The sequence below is a fragment of the Sorex fumeus genome, unplaced genomic scaffold, assembly GCF_029834395.1.
Source record: "Sorex fumeus unplaced genomic scaffold, SorFum_2.1 ptg000018l, whole genome shotgun sequence".
In the NCBI taxonomy this organism is placed as follows: Eukaryota; Metazoa; Chordata; class Mammalia; order Eulipotyphla; family Soricidae; genus Sorex; species Sorex fumeus.
This window is the reverse complement of record NW_026606075.1, coordinates 35512993-35533927: the sequence shown is the minus strand read 5'-3', so window position 1 is coordinate 35533927 and position 20935 is coordinate 35512993. Positions and strand designations below refer to the sequence as shown.

The 20935-nt window shown below is 38.7% G+C and overlaps 1 protein-coding gene across 2 annotated transcripts in view; it reads left to right on the top strand.

The window, feature by feature from the left end:
* Nucleotides 1-20935, top strand: part of RNF180 (ring finger protein 180) — a 447820-nt gene that overhangs the window by 19609 nt on the left and 407276 nt on the right. For both annotated transcript variants that reach the window (XR_008792202.1, XM_056112671.1), the window contains exon 2: nt 14007-14141. Coding sequence is in view for 1 of the 2 variants with exons in the window: in XM_056112671.1 (XP_055968646.1) it covers nt 14007-14141 (135 nt within the window). In the remaining variant the exon portion in view is untranslated. The remainder of the gene's footprint in view (nt 1-14006; nt 14142-20935) is intronic.

Sequence of the window (20935 nt, the reverse complement as noted above, 5' to 3'; positions counted from 1 at the left end):
AAAGCTAGGGGTAAGAGTGTAAATGGACAGTTCACTTTAGGGAAAGGCGAAGGAGAATAAGAATGCAAGGAAACTCCCAGATCATGCATGGGTGGGGGTCTCCTAAAGCAGGATTCTAAAGAAAGGCTGAAGCCCTTCCCCTTTTATACCTTTTTAACAAAGGTGGGTGGGTGAGCATTTCTTTATTATGGTCAAGAATCTGGGCCATTAATAAAGGGGAGAGGATGCTGAGATGATTATCTTTTGATATCTTGATCCAGTTGAGCCTAGGTCAACCAGGCTACCAGGATTCACCTAGACCTCTCTTGTTCCATATCAGGTGATTTCTTTTCTTAAGGGCTCTACTACTAATCTTGCCCTACCTATTTCCCCTTGTCCCTATCAGTTTCAGCCCTAATCAGGGCATCCCACTCATACTATCAGTCTAGTGTTTATGGCATATTTACAGCAATTACTACTTCATTCTAAGATTTCTTAGCAGGACTAGTAGGGACATAGTGGTACGTCCTTCAACATAAAACCTTCAAGGACTCATAACGGGGAAGAGACCATGTTGGGCTGGAGAAGTAGAACTTGTGTGTAGTGATGGAGTTTCTGGTCAGCCATGGTCAGGAAGGAAGAAGGTGGGGTGAACACAGCACTTTGAAATGCATTTCCATTGTGCTGGGTGAGCAGCAATGGGAAAAGGGAAACTCTGTGCCGGTGAGCAAGTTGAAACTTGGCCTAGATTTTTTTTCAGGTCAGATTTTCTTATTGTTTATAGAGTATATGAGATGAAATTTTTTCAGCTCTTTAGATTTCTGACTTCAGTCTGTTAAAGATAGAGATTTCCCCCTTGGTTTTATTTTTGAAAGAATTTGTCCTTAGAATCTAATACGTTTTTTTCTTTTTTCCCATCCTTTTAGGATTCTGTAATTTTATGAACAAATGCTCAAAAATAGGGCTCAGAGAGTATCATTACCAAATAACTGGAACTAGAAATTTTTCTTGAAATAGTTTGTACAATAGAATTTTTCCAGCAATGATAATCTAAAAGTCTATACTTTATATACCTAGAGCTTCTCTAGAAATGCTTGAATACATTACTATGTGGATACATAGATACGCGTGATGTAAAATAAAGCATCAGGAGTTGGAAAAAGAGCAAGAATGGGGAACTTGATAAGCATATGAAATAACTATCTCTGGTATGAGATAAATCTAATCTAGTAAAACTACTTAAATTCTTTTTCATTGATTTCTCATTGCTTTACAACATTATGGAATTTCTGAAGTTTAGGTCCACGTCCATGTGTGAACTTCTCACCATTCCCACCACTGGTGTTCCAGAAATATTACCACTGAGACGAGTGTACTGTTTTATCAGAGATTTTGGATATTATGTTGTTATATCCATGTTGTTATTATTGCATCTCATCGCATCTACAGCTTTAGCTAATGTGAGTTGTTTTTTAGCATGTTTAAAATAAGCTACTGCCCAATTCTTGGGAAAAAGAAAATGGGAGGAATCAACCTCCCTAACTTCAAACTCTACTACAAGGCAGTAATAATTAAAACAGCATGGTACTGGAACAAAGGCAGAGCTGTAGACCAATGGAACAGGGTTGAATATACTGACGTCTCCCCCCCCCCCCAAGCATACGAGCATCTAATCTTCGATAAGGGGGCAAGAAAAGTGAAGCGGAGCAGGGAAAGCCTCTTTAACAAATTATGCTGGCAAAACTGGACGGCTATATGCAAAAAAATGGGCTCAGATCTCTGCCTAACTCCATGTACAAAAGTAAGATCTAAGTGGATTAAAGACCTCAACATCAGACCGGAATCTATAAGATACATTGAGGAAAATGTTAGCAAAACCCTTCATGACATAGAAGCTAATAGTGTCTTCAAAGATGTCACACCGCTGGCCAAGCAAGTGAAAACAGAGATAGATAAATGGGACTATCTTAAACTAAGAAGCTTCTGCACCTCAAAAGAAACAGTGACTAAAATACAAAGACAGTCAACTGAATGGGAAAGGATATTCGCCAACTACACATCTGATAAGGGGTTAATTTCAAGGATATACAAAATACTGGTTCAACTCCACAAAAAGAAAACAATCAACCCCATCAAAAAATGGGGAGATGAAATGAATAGAAACTTTGACAAAGAAGAAATCCGAATGACTAAAAGACACATGAGAAAATGTTCCACATCATTAATCATCAGGGAGATGCAGATCAAAACCACAATGAGGTATCACCTCACACCACAGAGACTGGCCCATATCCACAAGAACAAAAGCAACCGGTGCTGGCGCGGATGTGGTGAGAAAGGGACACTCCTTCACTGTTGGTGGGAATGCCGACTGGTTCAGCCCTTCTGGAAAACAGTATGGATGATTCTCAAAAAACTAGAAATTGAGCTCCCATTTGACCCAGCAATACCACTCCTGGGAATATATCCCAGAGAGGCAAAAAAGTATAGCCGAAGTGACATCTGCAATTGTCTGTTTATTGCAGCACTCTTTACAATAGCCAGAATCTGGAAAAAACCTGAGTGCCCGAGAACAGATGACTGGTTGAAGAAACTCTGGCACATTTACACAATGGAGTACTATGTAGCTGTTAGAAAAGATGAAGTCATGAAGTTTACTTACAAGTGGTACTACATGGAAAGTATCATGTTAAGCGAAATGACTCAGAAAGAAAGGGATAGACATAGAAAGATTGCATTCATCTGGGGAACATAAAGTAACAAAATAGGGAACTAACACCCAAGTATGGCAGAGATTAGTACCAGGAATTTTACTCAATGACCCGGAGGACAACCACACATGTTAGGGGAAGGGGGGGCTCAGAAAGAGAAGGGAACACCAAATAAAGGGTGTTGGGAGGATCCGCCCACGATGGGAGAGCATGCTGCGGGTAGACTTGTCGACCAGCATGATTGCCACTCAATGCCTCTTTTGCAGACCATGGCACTCAAAAGGAGAGAGAGGGAAATGTCCTGCCACAGAGGCAGGGTGGGATGGGGGCTGCAGGGGGAGGGGATGCTGGAATCCCTGGTGGTGGGAAATGCGCATTGGTGGAGGGATGGGTGTTTGATCATTGTATAATCGAAACCCAAGCACAAAAATGTGTAAGTCTACAACTGTACCTCATGGTGCCTCACTATTAAAAAATCACTTAATCACTTAATCTTAATCCCCGTTATTCATCGATTTATTCGAGCAGGTGCCAGTAACGTCTCCATTCATCCCGGTTGCGTGCTAGCGTAGCCCAATGGTATCTGTTCGTTCTAGGAACATGTAGAGCCTCAAACCGATCATTTAGGGTCTTGACGAAGAAGTCTGACCATCTTATAGGTGGGCGTCCACGTGATCTTTTGATGTCTCGTGGAATCCAATCAGTAATGGCTCTAGTCCAGCGGTTGTCTGTAAACCTCATTACGTGTCCAGCCCATCTGATTTTTGATGTCTTGGCAAATGAGACAGCGTCCCTGATTCTTGAGCGTTGACGAAGATCAGAATTCCGGATTCTATCTCTCATTTGAGTGAATCGTGATATTCCAAGCATAGTTCTTTCGATTCCTCTTTGAGAGACCCGAATAGTGTTCTCATCCTGTTTTCGTAGGGTCCAGGTCTCTGAGGCATATGTTAATGCAGGAAGAATAGTGGAATCAAAGAGATGTGCTCGTAGCTGGAGGTTCTTTGTCCTTTTAGTTATTTCTTCAATGCTGTTGAAGGCATTCCAAGCCGCTCTCTTCCTCCTGCGCAACTCAGGTGCCAGGTCATTCATCATGTTGATTTCTCGACCTAGGTATATATAACTGTTGCATTCGGAGATGGTGGTCCCGTTGAGAGCGAATGGAGCGTCAGGAACAAGGTTGTTTCTCATAAACATTGTCTTCGTAAGATTCAGCTGTAGTCCGACCTTTCCACATTCACGGTCAAAGTCGTTCAGCATTTGTGCCGCTTGGCTGATGTTTGGTGTTATTAGAACGATGTCATCAGCAAAGCGGAGGTGGTGTAGTTGCCGACCATCTATCTTCACTCCCATGTTTTCCCATTCCAGTCGTCGCATGATGTTCTCGAGGGTGGCACTGAAGAGTTTTGGTGAAATGGTATCACCCTGCCGAACCCCTCTCTTGATATGGATGATTACTTCTTTGTAGAATGGTGAGATCTTGGTAGTGAATCCGCAATAGAGCTCACGAAGGATCCTGATGTATTGAGTTTGTACACCCTGATTGGCTAGGGCTTCTATGACCGCTTCCGTCTCAACAGAATCAAAGGCCTTCTTTAAATCAATGAACGTTAGACAGAGCGGCATCTTGAACTCCCGAGATACCTCAATGAGCTTGGTTATTGTGTGGATATGGTCGATGGTACTGAATCCTTTTCGGAATCCAGCTTGTTCACATGGTTGTCCTTCATCTAGTGTTCTGCTAATCCTATTCAGGATGACTCGAGTGAATAGTTTGTAGATGACAGACAATAGGCAGATTGGGCGATAGTTGCCAATGTCGTGGATGTCTCCTTTCTTGTATAGTAGTACAGTCCTGCTGGTTTTCCATTGGAATGAACCTTGCATTCAGACAGGTAGCGTGTGAAGAGTCGAGCCAATGTATTGATGAGTACTGATGGTAAGTTCTTCAGGTGTTCAGGTCTGATCTTGTCTGGGCCAGGTGCTCTTTGTTTCTTTACCAATGAGATGGCATGTTGGATTTCGGAAGGGAGAACATTGGGAACGACATATCCATCATGTGGTATGTGGTATGTGGGCAAGTGGATGTGGCTATTAAAGAGATCTGAGTAGAAGTCATGAATAATCTTCTCCATTGCCCTTCTGCAAGATGTGATAGATCCATCATGATGTCGGAGGGCAGTCATCTTGGTTTTGTAGTTGGTGAAGGACAGGCGGGCATTACGAATGTTTTTCCCAGCTTCTGCTGCATCTACCAGTACTGCTGCTCTCCTGTTTTTGAGGTCATCCTTGATGGCTTCTCTGCACTGTTTTGCCAGTTCGAACGTTCGCTTGTGATTGCCTGAGGCACGTGCCAAGCCACGTTGGCGAATAAGTTCAAGAGTGTTCGAAGAAAGATGGTTTTTTGTGGTTATCTCTCTCTTGGCATTACTTTTAAAAAATAAATATTTATTTAAAATAAAATATATTTATTTAATAAATATAATAAAAAATCTGCTTATAAAGAGGAACAAAAAAGTACACTAAAAAAAACCAAAAATATAAATAAGTGAATAAGGAAAAAAAATAAAATAAAATAAGCTACTGCTCCTATCATGGTAGGTAGGTGAGGTGTATTAAATGAATTTTAAACTTAAAATGTTTTCAGCTTACCATGGGTTTATTGGTATATAACTCTTCATAACTAGAGGAAATCTAGATGCAGCCATGTGCAAAGAAGGGCTGTAATGACTTGGGGTACTGTTTATGTCCTTTCTCTTAGCGGTTTACAACTTGAGAAAGAATAAAGTATACACATTAAGATAATACATAGTGGCATAGTGACATGAGTAAAATACAAGCTTAGTTAATAAATGAACTATTAGAGGTAAGGCTGTTTAGGAGATAAGAGCGCACATTGCAAGTGCTGAAAGGATTGCTTTTTTGTTTTATTTTATTTTTTGGTCCATGGAGAATGAAAAATAAAGCAAAGTAAACAAACTCAAGTGTTTTGGTTCCAAGTCCCTGCTTTATCTTTTAGAAGCTTTATCCTTCTATGTTTTCATCTTTTACTATACTTGTGTATAGTCTGTTTATCTTAACAAAAAGTTTCTTTGTGTTACTACTTCTTTTGACCAGAAGCAGAAAGGGTTTTGAAATCACATGATGTTCTTATCTTTGCTTACACTCTCCTTTCTGAATCTTTTCTTTATTGTTGATACTTTTCTCATCAAAAAGAATATAACTATGCAATAGAAACCATGGAGAGTTGGACAGTCTTTTAGTCAACTTTTGGTTAAGACCATGCTTCATATCAGGTTAAGATATTTCACACGTTTTCACTCTTATACTTAGTCTACTCAGAATTATTATTTGTATCTTTAAGACTGTGCATTCTAAGATTAATTCTGTAGTTCATTACTAGAGAAGTTTCTCTGAATGCATAGAGCAACAGAGGAGGCAAAACATTCTCTGCTGAATGTGAAGCACCCGATTATTCTCTTCCTTGGAGTAAAGCTTATAGGGAGAGAACTCATATTGACTGACAAGTAAATGAATAAGTTTAGACATAACCTAGATTGCTAAAAAAGAAAAAATCCCCCAGATGATTAAATTCATTTCTTGAAACAGAAACTTGTGGACCTATGACAATGATAGTTGGAATTGATCATTCTGAACAAGAACTGGATGCTGAAAGGAGGTAAAGTGATATGCCTTTCAGTAAAGGTATTGCAAACCACAATGTCTGAAATTTTAAAAAAGGGGAGGGGGGATGGGGAGGATAACTGAGCACATTGGTGGTGGGAAATGTACATTGGTGAAGGCATGGGAGTTGGAACATTGTATGACTGAAACTCAGTTATGAACAACTTTATAACTTTGTATCTCACCATGATTAAATTTTAAAAAACTGGTGGACTTATGTGATTTCTAAGGTTTCTATATGAGCGTAAGTATACATTAGCTACTGTTGAAAAGCATATTCAACTTTGTATGTCTATTGTGTCTTTTTAAAAGTTTTTAATTAGTTTTTTAATGTAGACAAAAGCCACAACTGTTGCTACAGTTCTAGAGTTGAAATTGATTAGATAGCAAAGCTCCAATATTGAAATCAATATGTTTAAAAATCGATTCCTTATGTGAAAATTGTTATGTCTTACCTCAGGTTGTTAAGTCCTTATCTGCAGTTTTACTAAGCTGTTTGTTGTTACTTGAGCTTTCTGTGTTATAATGTTGTATTGTTTTTGTTGGTTGATTTTATTGTACTTTCCCATCAATTTGATGTGCTTCTACTGGAATTTCAGTATTAAGAAATTTGGAGGTGTCTCATGGCCTATGTATGTGGCCATACATGATCCAGAGACTTAAGGATCTATGGTCTAGGACAATGAGTTGACATGGGAGCAGGTGTGGGAGGTGGGGTGGCTGCCAGGGCATCTGGAAGTATAGAGGGTAGGAGGAAGCTGCCCACCCTCAATCCAAAAAGGCTCTAGAGTTCTCAGCCTAGGAGCCAGTGTATCTGAATTTTTTTTGCAGTTTGGTGTCTCTGCAGAGTATTGTTAAAGTAACTACATAGTGAAGCGATGGAGTTGAGCCTTTAGCATGGCTGCAGTGGTGGGGTGTGGATGCAGCTTCTGGGGCTTGAGCAGGGTCTCGACCCAGCCCTCAACCCCCTCCTGAGGCTCTCCAGAGTTTTCTGCCGGGAGAGATGGTACGCTGGTATGTTCCTGAATTTTAGTTGCTTAACTTGCATTTCCTCAGAGATTAGTTGTGACTTGGTACATCAGGGCTGGTGGGTGGGTGAGTCAACATCGAAATGACTGTGGGAGTGGGTGGCTGCAGGGGCTTTTTTTTTTGCCAGGTGGGATAGGGTGGGGGGATGTAATTGTGTCTTTTTCTTACATTTTTCTCTCAAGTATGTGAGAAATGAATATATAAATCTTATGTGCTATTTTTATTTTTATTTTATTTATCTTTAGAATGAATTTCAAAGGTTGGTAAGAGGAATTACATATAGACAAAATTAAAATGGATGAAAGTAACAATTTTTTAAAGATTATCAAAGTGTCAAAAATTTTAAAATAACTGCATTCATTCAGTGTTATTCTTTTTTTTTAATTTAAGGTGTTATGATTGGATGACTGTAGTGAGCATTAAATTTCTTTATTTGTGGAGAAATTAAAGTGGAAAGCAGAAATTTCAAGAGCCAAAAGAAGTATTTAACTTTGTAGTATGTAGTGTAAGAAGCTATGTGATAGTATAGGAAGTACTTGCTGTGACTAGAATAAAATTTATATTACCTTTTCTCCTTACGGTTCTCTATCCATTACACCATGCCCAAGAGTTCAGCAAACCCAGGGGAAGTAGAGAAGTAAAAGAAAAGTACGTGAGAGGGAACTAGAAAGTGAAAAGTTGTTTGAGTTATTTCAGACTTCTTTTAATCAGCAAAATCTGTGTGTTACCAAGAAAATTGTTTCTCTATGTACATACAAAGTATATGCAGAACCATTTAAGCATTTAGTTATCAGAGTTGACTTTAATGTGTTCAAACTTAGAAGAAGGTAACATCAGTAATTTTTAATGAAGACAGATAACTCTGTCTCTATAATTTATGATTTAGGCAATTTGGGAATTAATGGAAATTTCAATTGTCATTTTAGTCATTGCAGCTACAGAGTCTAGAATGAGTAGAACTGATCATTTAGAAGTCACCTGATCTCATCTTCTGCTTATACATACTAAGTATTTGATAGCCTTGACAAAGAATGAAACCTAATGTGAGAGGGATCAAGCTAGTATTCATTTAAAATAGAACATGCTCTAGAAATATATTTTAAAAAATGTACACTGGTGGAGGGATGGGTGTTCGATCATTTATGACTGAAACTCAAACATGAAAGTTTTCTAACTGTAGCTCATGGTGATTCAATAATAATAAAAAATATGCCACGCCACTGGCCGAGCAAGTGAAAACAGAGATAGATAAATGGGACTATCTTAAACTAAGAAACTTCTGCACCTCAAAAGAAACGGTGACGAAAATACAAAGACAGTCTACAGAATGGGAAAGGATATTCGCTGAATACACATCTGACAAGGGGTTGATATCAAGGATATACAAAGCACTGGTTGAACTCCACAAGAAGAAAACATCCAACCCCATCCAAAAATGGGGCAATGAAATGAACAGAAACTTTCTCAAAGAAGAAATCAGAATGGCAAAAAAGCACATGAGAAAATGCTCTACATCATTAATCATCAGGGAGATGCAGATCAAAACTACAACGAGATACCATCTCACACCTCAGAGACTGGCCACATTCAAAAGAACAAAAGCAAACGGTGCTGGCGCAGATGTGGCGAGAAAGGGACACTCCTTCACTGTTGGTGGGAATGCCGACTGGTTCAGCCCTTTTGGAAAACAGTATGGACTATTCCCAATAAATTAGAAATTGAGCTCCCATTTGACCCAGCGATACCACTCCTGGGAATATACCCCAGAGAGGCAAAAATGTGTAGTTGAAGTGACATCTGCACTTGTTTGTTTATTGCAGCACTTTTTACAATAGCCAGAAACTGGAAGAAACCTGAGCACCCAAGAACAGATGACTGGTTAAAGAAACTTTGGTACATCTACACAGTGGAGTACTATGTAGCTGTTAGAAAAGATGAAGTCATGAAATTTACATACAAGTGGTACAACATGGAAAGTATCATGCTAAGCAAAATGAGTCAGAAAGAGAGGGATAGACATAGAAAGATTGCATTCATCTGGGGGATATAAAGTAACAAAGTATGAGATTAATACCCAAGAATAGCTGAGATCAGCACCAGGAGGATTATTCCATAGCTTAGAGGCCAGCTGGACAGTCTAGGGGGAAGGGCAGCTCAGATAGAGAAGGGAGCACCAAATAAAGGGTGTTTGGAGGATCCTCCCAGGAGGGGAGATACATGTTGAAAGTAGACTATGGACTGAACATGTTTGCCACTCAATGCCTCTTTTGCAGACCACAATACCCAAAAGGAGAGAGAGAACAAAAGGGAATGCCCTGCCACAGAGGCAGGGTGGAATGGGAGGGATGGGAGTGGGAGGGATATTATCCATGGTGGTGGAAAATGGGCACTGGTGGAGGGATGGGTATTTGATCATTGTATAATCGAAACCCAAGCACAAAAAAATTGTAAATCTACAACTGTACCTCATGGTGTTTCACTAATAAAAAAATAATAATAAAGAAATATATGTTAAACCCAGGCATATTAATTCCATAGGAATTGAGTCATATGTAAGAGCCCACTTTAATTACTGCTTAATGTAAGTTTGTGGACAGATTTTGTGTCTCTGTGTTGCTCTGAAAATTCAGGCATGAATCTATAAAAACTTTCATGGGCTATTTATTGTAGTGTTATTAATGCTTATGTTATTTGTTTAGGTTCTGGCATATTTTTATTTGAGTTGCTGGGTGCTTGCAACACATTTCCACTGAGAATATTTAACATCAGTTTGAGGACCTGATATGGTATCAGTTTTACAAAAAATATTACTGTCACGTATTTGTAACAGAGTATTACATGCTCACTTGAACAGCCATTTGTTCCAAAGTCCATTGCTATAAAATAATCTTAGATTAATTTCAGGGTTACTATGTCCTACATAGCCAGAATATTTCTCTTACATTAATAAAAATTACTTATTTTAATATGAATGGAATACTTTTCATAGTATTGTTTCAGTATACAATCTTTATCTGACTAATTTTGTTTGATCTTAAAGTTTTCAGATACAGCTTGGTGGGTTTAAATAAAATAAAAAGTATACATGCATTTTTTATTTATTCCCCGAGGGCATGAACAACATTTCTCAGCCAGTAGTAGAAACTTGCTATTCTGAAAGTCTTTTCTCTGATTTTAGCAGCCATTCCTCTAAAAATCTTATTGTACATCAGTAAAGTTTTGTGAATCTAAACAGCAAAGGTAGACGTAAAATAAGATTTTTTCAATTTTCCTTAGTAATTTTGCAACAAAGTACGACTGGCAGCTCATTTGCCTGCACAGACTTCATTCCTTTTTTTTTCTTTCTTTTTGGGTCACACCCGGCAGTACTCAGGGGTTACTCCTGGCTCTGCACTCAGGAATTACATTACTCCTGGCGGTGCTCCGGGGACTATAAGGGATGCTGGGAGTCGAACCCGGGTAGGCTGTGTGCTAGGCAAACACCCTACCCGCTGTGCTATCACTCCAGCCCCACTTCATTCCTTTTTTTAATATAAGTCTTTTTATACAACAATATAATAAAATCTTGACCTACATGTAAGATTATAAACTAAAGGGGAATCCCATCTCATCAGCATTAAAATGTGCTTTCATCCACACATCTGTTTTCAAGTCAATAGGTCTCTTTTTTTTTAAGAATTTTTTTTTTGGGGGGCGGGGGCACAACTAGTAGAGTTTAGGATTTACCCTAGATTTGCCCTCAGGGCTCACTCCTAGTGGGGCTCAGGGAACCCTATAGGGTACCATGAATAGAACCTGAATTGACCACTTGTGAGGCCAGCACCCACCCATCTGTACTGTCTCTCTGGCCCCAAGCCAAAAGGTATTATAACGTATTACATAAATGTTAGGACAATTAACTGGTAAAAATACATTTTTCAAATTTTAAATGTATGTGGTAAAAGATTGGTTTATTTTTATTTATTTTTAATTTTTTTTTAATGTAGAAGTACTGCTATTTATTCAACCACTGATTAGGCTGATTGAATTGGGCATGAATTCCACCTTACTTTTTTTTTCCATTTTTTATAATTTTACTTATTGAATCACTGTGAGAGCAGTTACAAAGCTTTTGGGTTTAAGTCTTGGTCATACAATATTGGTTTATTTTTATTTTTATTTTTGCTTTTTTGGGTCACATCTGGCAATGCTCAGGGGTTACTCCTGGCTCATTCACTCAGGAATTACTCCTGGCAGTGCTCAGCGGACCATATGGGATGCTGGGAATCGAACCTGGGTCGGCCACGTGCAAGGCAAACACCTTACCCACTGTGCTATTTCTCCAGCACCCTAGATTGGTTTATTTTTAAACCAAGATAGTTGCAGACTCTGTTGTAAATTATGGGCGCGCGCGCATTTAGGGGAGGGGAGAGGAGAGAGAGGAAGTCTGGATATGTGGGAGTGGGAGTGTATCAGTTGTTGATTCTAATAAGACTCAATCCACATTACTGGCTGAGAATTCTCTGGTGGTTAAGAGAGCTGAGGGTAAAAGGTGTTAAATATATATAGGGTGAAAGGGTTGCTAACGAAATTAAGGAGAGCTTCAGTAATGAAAAAAGATGTCAAGCAAAAGGGCAGGGGAATTACAAATTAAGATATTGATGGTCATAGAGGACAGAGCTTAGAGCTAGATTAACTGCAAGAGCAACCCACTGAGACCTCCTTCATAGAGTTCATCTATTCTTCCTTTAAATTTGGTTGAAGCCTATCTGTATTCCTCTCACAATACTTACAATCTTGGTATTTTAGTTCATTGTTTATGGGTATACATTTCTGTCTTTATCATGACTAAAAGATCAGCTGGGAACTGTTTATTTAATGAAATTTTTATTCCAAAGTACACATCCCTAACTTTTCTCCCCATCTTAAAATAAGTCAGAATTTCTGGGAGTAAGGCATAACCTCAACTACTTTTGGTTTGTTTTGTTTTGGGGACATACCTGACTGTGCATAGAGCTTATTCCTGGCTCTGTGCTCAGGGATCAGTCCTGGGAAGGAGGTACATATTGGGTGCTGGGGATTGAACTCTGGTTGGCCATGTGAAAGGCAAGTGCCATACCCCTGTAGTAGGAGCTCCAAGCTTCCTATTTTTTTTAAAGCTTTCCAACTGATTGTAAAGAAATGTGGTAGGAAATTATCTATGTCATAATGAGCACTTCATTGTATGACATAATTACTGGTCAGCAAATGTGCATTGGAAATTTGAAAATTAAAAATGTGATAAACTAAAATTAGTATAACCTAATAATAAATACCCCACCATCCCCAACACATGCACACACCTTGTTTGTTTGTTTTGCCACACCCAGCTCTGCTCAGTGCTTACTCCTGGCCTGGCTTTGTGCTTAGGGATTACATCTGACATGGTTCAGGGGACCATATGGGATTCTGGGGATTGAACCAGGGGAAGCCACATGCAAGGCAAGCACCCAGCCCACTGTACTATCTATCTGGCCACAATATTGCCTTTTTCTTTGAACAATGGACAGCTACTAGGCAAATTATTAAATGCACTTTATCTATTGTGAGATACATTGCTTATTAGTTTAAAACGTTACTCTGAAGTGGTCCAACGTAAAGGATTAGTAAAAAATATAAGATTTTAAAAGGACTACTGGGCCAGAGAAGTAGTATATCAGGTTAGGTGCTTGCCTTGCATGCGGCCAACCTGGGTTCAGTCCTGATACGATCCCCTGAACCTCAGCATTGCTAGATGATCCCCAAACCAATAAATAAATAAAAATACAAATAAAACCCAGTTGCACATACTCAGTTGGAACCAGAACAATAATACAGCAAGTAGTGTGCTTGCTTGCCTTGCGTATGACCAACTTGGGTTCTATCCCTGGCATACCATATGGTCCCTCTATCCACTCAGGAGTAATTTCTGAGCACCACCAGGTGTGGCCCCCAACCAAAAAATAATATCTTAAAAAATTAAAATGGGCTACAAAATGGTAAGGACAGTCTCTAAGTCTTAGACACTGTGTGTGTGTGTGTGTGTGTGTGTGTGTGTGTGTGCGCATGCATATAAGATGTAGTGAAGTTACCTGTTCTGCTGAGTATAATATACAAAAAAAAATATTGAATCAGGACAAAGGATTTTTGCCATCAATTTAAAGTGCTTCCTGTTTTCAAAGAATTATCTATAACTCTATAAATCTTTATTTAATATTTAATTTGGTGAATATTCTAAGCATTCTGTTTACAAAACTAGGCCTTGTTCTTTGTTATGACAAAGATTATTGTAGTAACTCAATGACTCTTCAATAGTTGTCATTTGGCACTTGTATTCAGACAAATGGAAAGAAATCGACAAAATATTTTGCAAAAATAAACTAAGTTTATGGTCTCAAACACAGCAGCAGTGTCACAGTTAAGTGAAAATTAAAATCACAGATACAGTTTAAGGAGTGCCCTCGCTTAAGACCTGACACACTCTTAAGTACTTCAGTAAATGCTAGTTATAGACCTTCTGCTATGTAGCTAATGTATGCTCATTATTTTTTTTAAACCACATTATAACACAGTTAACACTCTAAAAATGCATTATATTTTCCACAGATGAAAAGAAGTGAGGGATTGGTAACGAAAACTCATAATCAAGAAGAAATAAGTATTCTGCGTTGTTGGAAATGTAGAAAATCTATAGCAAGTTCTGGCTGTCTCATGAAATATCTTGGGAGTCAAACAGTAACGGTGAGTACTGCTAAATTCAGTCTAGTTTTCCAGATTGAGGATGCAGTGGCTTTCCCTCGCGGGTGCACAGGTGCATACATTTGCTTCTATACCAGACTTAACCTTTACCTTACTTGACCTACTGAAAACATTTCAAAGTAGTGTTCAAAAGGAATTTCACTTTCCACAGTCCTTCCCTTCCCTTCCCTTCCCTTCCCTTCCCTTCCCTTCCCTTCCCTTCCCTTCCCTTCCCTTCCCTTCCCTTCCCTTCCCTTCCCTTCCCTTCCCTTCCCTCTCTTTCTTTTTTTTTTCCAGTATTCATTGTTGTCCTGGGAGAGAAAGTTCCTGCATAATTTATTTGGGGGAAGCGTCTCATGCTGTGCCTAGGAGGCCTGGGAGCCACTCCCAGGTGAGGATCAATTCTTGAACCAGGAGATGCAGGAGTGCTTCGGCCCAATAGTGATGAGGATCACCAGAGATCCCAAATAATTCTCAGGGGCCTCTAGGGATGCTTCTAGCAGGGCTCAGGTGGCATTTGGTGCTAGGTATTGAACTCTGGTCTTCCTGTGTCCTTGATCCATATCTCTCTCCTGGCCTCTTATGTATTTACACGTTAATGAGAGTTGGGGCCGGAGTGATAGTACAGTAGGTATGGCACTTGCCTTGCATGCGGCTGATCCAGGTTTGATGACTTTCCTCTAGTAAGTCCTGAGTACTGCCGGGTGTGACCAAAAAATCAAAAAAATAGTTAATGAAATAAGAAAGCCTGAACAATAATTCAGAGCCTTTACTTGGTCTTTCTGATTACAAAAAAGGTTTTGAAATCATATAGATGGCCTCTAAATTCTAGGAGCAATATGAAAGAAACAGTGTAAAGAGGTACATCTAGATTATAATTCATGGATTTTCTAGGGTATTCTTTTTTCCCTTTTTTTTTTTTTTGGATCACACCCAGCAGTGCTCAGCACTTACTCCTGACTCTTTGCTCATTCCTATGAGGCTTGGGGAACCATGTGGTGTGACAGGGACCAAACTCAGGTCGGCTGTGTGCAAGGCAAGTGCTCTGCTTGCTATGCTATTCCTCTGATCCTCCAGAAAATTCTTCATACAACAGTGTTTATAATCATAAGCCATTATTTCCTTTCCATTGTTTGACAGACACACTCAGCTTTTGCTTGTTTATTTTTTGTCTTTTTCGCTTTTGATCATAATTTCTTTCCATTCTTACAGAGTACCTAAATTTAATTGATAATAGTAGGTGACTTCTGTTGTATGATACTCCATGCAGATACATTTTGAGGACTATTTTAATTTGGATAGAACTTTTCCTTTTTTTTAATTTTTATTAGTGAAACGCCATGAGGTACAGTTATAGACTTACAAATTTTTGTGCTTGGTTTTCAATTATATAATGATCGAGTACGCATCCCTCCGCCAGTGCCCATTTTCCACCACCACTGATCCCAGTATCTCTCCCACTCCCCATCCCCCCATCCCACCCTTCCTCTGTGGCAGGGCATTCCCTTTCGTTCTCTCTCTCCTTTTGGGTGCTGTGGTCTGCAGAAGAGACATTGAGTGGGAATGTTCCGTCTATAGTCTACTTTCAGCATGCATCTGCCATCCTGGGAGGATCCTCCCAACAGCCTTTATTTGGTGTTCCCTTATCTGGATAGAAACTTTTCTTGCTTAAAATACATTATTGGTCTTAATTTATGTAGTATAAAAAAATTAAATCCTGAGTGCACTGGCCTGGCTCCAAAAACAAAAATAAATGAGTAAATGAATAGACTCTGAATGCCCCTTTACTAAGCAGTCAGCTACAACTGGGTTAGGCTGGAGATCCACAGTTTGTACTTTGAGCAGTCACACTCTTTGTCACCTTTGCTCCTCCCTCAGAATGTCACGCAATTTCACATCTCAACAGAATGCCCAGTCTTATTTACCTGGCATACCCACTCTTAATAAAAATATTTTTAATGAGCAAGGAGATTTCAGACACTGCTTTATTATATATTAGAGTGGATGGGAAGAAAGTGATATACAATTGAAAAAATTCTGCTCTTGTAAGAACTTAAAACTTTGGTTGAAAATAGACCAACAAGTAAATTCTGATTTGATGAGTCCTGTAACAGAGAAATACAAATAAATTACCATCTGCCTAGACTAGACTTCTCATAGAATATTTTCTAGAGAAGAAAACACGGGGGGGGGATATATATGCATTAAAAAATACTTAAAAGTATATGGTTGATTTTGATTTTTATTTGATTTTCAATTTTGGAGAATATTTGGATACTTGGAATATTTGGACATATGAAGCATAATGTGTAATTATTTTTTCTATCACAAGTCTATGAAGTATTAATCTGTGATTAACATGGCAACTATAAATACAGTTGAATATTGATTTGATCATTATTTTGGAGACCTTCACCTTTTTCACTTATTCTGCTATCTTTGTTATCTTCGTGAAATCTTTCCTTTCATGATTATATTTTTTTAAATAAATCACTTCTTTGTTGTCAGTTATACTTATTTTTATGTTTTCTTTCATAATATCAAGATATATTTTATACTTAATCTTACCACAAACTATGGAATGAATTTTGTTTCTCCACAAATTTATGTATTGAAGTCCTAACCATTGATGTGACTATATCTGGAGATATGTCTTTAGGAGATAATTAACGTTAAATGGGATGATAAGGGCGAAACTCTAATTTTACAGAGCTTTGTCCTTATGAGAGGGGAAAGGGGGGAATAGAGAGAAAGTACAGTGATTAAGGCGCTTGCCTTGCATGTAGCTGGCCTTGTTCAAATGATCTCCCAAGCACTTAAGGAGTGCCCCCTTTGCACAGCCAGGAGTAACACTGTGTAGCACTGTCCCCCCAGTTGTTCATCAATTTGCTTGAGTGGGCACCAGTAATGTCTCCATCGTGAGACTTGTTGTTACTGTTTTTGGCATGTTGAATATGCCACGGGGAGCTTGCCAGGCTCTGCCGTTCAGGCCTTACCCTCTGTGCTATCTCTCCAGCCCTGAAAAATACTGGGTCTGCTCCCACCCTCCTAACACACACACACACACACACACACACACACACACACACACAAAGAAAGTTATCTCTGCTTGAATCATATCAAGAAAATGGGAAAAGATTTCTCACCAGTATTTAATTTATTGACACTCTGCTCTCAGACTTCTAGCCTCCAGAATTAGAGGAATAAATAAATGCCTGCTCTTTAAGCTAACCCTGCATATTTTGTTAAGGCAGCCTGAACAGACTGAGACACAGGTCCTGTAATTTTTATGATAATTCAAAGAAGAGCAGAGTAGTGATATTTTAACAAATTAGCCAAGGAAATGTTATTGCTAACATTGGGAATACCAGGTGTTAAAACATCTTTTGGAATAGTATATAATATTAAATTGTTTATGTCAATTTTATGCATTTAATCTTTCTGATAAAAAAAAAAGGGCTGGAGCGATAGCACAGTGGTAGGGCGTTTGCCTTGCACGCAGCCAACATGGCCGACCCGAGTTCGATTCCTCCGCCCCTCTCGGAGAGCCCGGCAAGCTACCAGCTACCGAGCGTATCTCGCCTGCACAGCAGAGCCTGGCAAGCTCCCCATGACGTATTCGATATGCCAAACACAGTAACAACAAAGTCTCCAATGGAGATGTTACTGGGCCCCCTCGAGCAAATCGACGAGCAACGGGAGGGCCTTTACCTTTACCTTAATCTTTCTGATTAGCTAAAATATCTTGAAGATCATTAAGTGAAAATAAGTAATGCATAAAATTAGAAAATTAAAAATTAAATGATCTCGCACACTGAAGAACCCACCAACTAAAAACATTCTTTACCCTTAAAACCAATCACAGTGCTTTAGCTCCACCTGCTGCTTGAACTTATTATTCCATTTACAAGTTATTTTATCAACAATTTTCTGACAGCATTAAGTGAAATTACTTTCTTCATCTTCCAGCATATAGTAAATCTGAGCATAAAAATTATGTATATGAATGTTTCTTAAAGTTCTAATAAGAGTTTTAACTTTCACTTTGTTTTGTTTTTGAGAGGGTAATCTGTTTTGTCACTACATTCAAGACTTTAAATTCCTTAAGTCAAATTGCTCCCAGTTTGATTATTCATTTTAAAATACATCTAAGGCTTTGAATGTGATGTAAATTGCAGAGAACATGCTTGATATGTGTGAGGCCCTAGTTTGATGCCTGGTATCATAGGGCCGGGCACAGTGAGGAATTAGCCCTGAAAGTAAAAAATTATACCGATGAAAACTTGTATTATGACAAATATATTTGTGTGATTTTACATAAAAATTAAGTTACTATAAACTTGTAGTATGCATTCTATTTTACCTGTAAAATTATTTAGAAGTAAATGAATATTCATTTTCTTCTAAGATTGTCCTAAAAGTACGAATATTTGGTAAAAGGAAGTGACATTAGGAACAGTGACTGAGTGCATGAATCTGAAACAAAACCGTCTGCATTAAAGCCCTCACTTTTCTGCTTTTTCTGACATTTGGACAAGCAACTCATAAATCACTGAAAATTTCATTTTATTTTCTATTTTTGTGGAAAAGTAAAAATCCTGAAGTTGGCAGTGCAAATGTTTGTAACCATGTAAATGTAAGAAGTACGTTGAAAAACTTCTTCACCTACTTAAAACTTGTATATTCTCTGAGTGTTCATGAAACATTTCTAGATATGGCCTGAGAGATAGTACAGTGGTTAGGGCCTTCCATATGACTGACATGGGTTCAATCCTGGGCACACGTCTAAGTGATTCCTGAGAGCAGAGTTAAGAGTATCCTATGAGGCCCCAGAGGGGGAGCGAGTGAGAGCCTTCTTCGCCCCAAGGGACCCAGCCCCAACAGCCGAAAACCTTCAGAACTCAAACCGCCACTATGCTCTCGTCTGCTCTCCACACGCTCAAGCTGAGCATCACCCAAGAGTGAACCTATTCCTGGACAGAGCAGCCGCATTTGTGGCTGCACAACACTTCATACCACACACCCTACCCATACTCCAAAACTACCGCACCACATTTGATGGGGTTCAAAGTCGAGGCAAGCAATCTTTGAGGGAAATATTTTTGTTTACATATATATGTATACACACACTTATATACATATATATAAGCACACAAGGCTCAACCTTTATTAAAATGTTAGTGGTCTCTTATAGAAGAGCTTGCAATGAAATACAACAATCTTCGCACTCTTTCCTCTAAGGAAACTTTTTTGTAGCATTGTCAGTGGTTTTTCATAACAAACAATACAAAATATATTATTTCGGTTCTGCTTTGGGGCAGAGACTGGGGTTTGGGAATGAAACATCGAAATGTGGTGGGAAGGTGTAGTGGTGGTGGGATTGGTGTTTGAATATTAAATGTAATCAAATATTGTGAACTACTTTATAAAATAAAACTTAAAAAACAGAAAAGTAACCCTTGAGCACCACCAGGTATGTGTCTCCCACAAAATTTCTAGAATTTATAATGGACAATGATTTCTAAGTATTATGATAAATTTCACATGATTAAATATGATAATTTTGTATGACCAAGAGAAATAATGGAATATATATAATAAAAGGAATAAATGTAAGATGCCCAACATACTTCCAGGCATAGTTCCAGTGAGTCAGTTGCTTCACTGTTTGATCAATACTGAAACTAGTAATTTCCCAATAAGTATTGGTAAAGTTGATTATTATTAACATACTTTGATATTAATATTCTTTTTTAACCTTTAAAGAAATACTTATTTTATTCATATATAGACTCTATCTGATGTCACAACATTTGATATAGGCAAAATAAAGATGAATTTGCAAAATGTAATATTCTCTGTAAGATTCACTTAAAGAATTCAGGTGCCATGATATGGCTCAATTGGTACAGAACACATAGGTGGCACTTCATGCCCCCTAGAGTACTACCATGAAAACCAATTTTTTTTTAGAAGTTAAATGGCTACTTTTATTTATTTATTTATTTATTTATTATTATTAGTGAAACACCAGGAGGTACAGTTGTAGGTTTACAATTTTTTGTGCTTGGGTTTCGATTATACAATGATCAAATTGTACCCATCCCTCCACCAGTGCCCATTTTCCACCACCATGGATAATATCCCTCTCACCCCCATCCCCCACATACCACCCTGCCTCTGTGGCAAGGCAATCCCTTGTGTTCTCTCTCTCCTTTTGGGTGTTGTGGTCTGCAAAAGAGGCATTGAGTGGCAAACATGTTCAGTCCATAGTCTACTTTCAACATGCATCTCCCCTCCTGGGAGGATGCTCCAAACACCCTTTATTTGGTGCTCCCTTCTCTATCTGAGCTGCCCTTTCCCCTAGAATGCCCAGCTGGCCTCTAAGCTATGAAGTAATCCTCCTGGTGCTGATCTCAGCTATTCTTGGGTATTAATCTCCTATTTTGTTACTTTGTATCACCCAGATGAATGCAATGTTTCTATGTCTATCCCTCTCTTTCTGACTCATTTTGCTTAGCATGATACTTTCCATGTTGTACCACTTGTATGTAAATTTCATGACTTCATCTTTTCTAACAGCTACATAGTACTCCACTGTGTAGATGTACCAAAGTTTCTTTAACCAGTCATCTGTTCTCGGGCACTCAGGTTTCTTCCAGTTTCTGGCTATTGTAAAGAGTGCTGAATGAACAAACAAGTGCAGATGTCACTTCGACTATACTTTTTTTGCCTCTCTGGGATATATTCCCAGGAGTGGTATTGCTGGGTCAAATGGGAGCTCAATTTCTAATTTT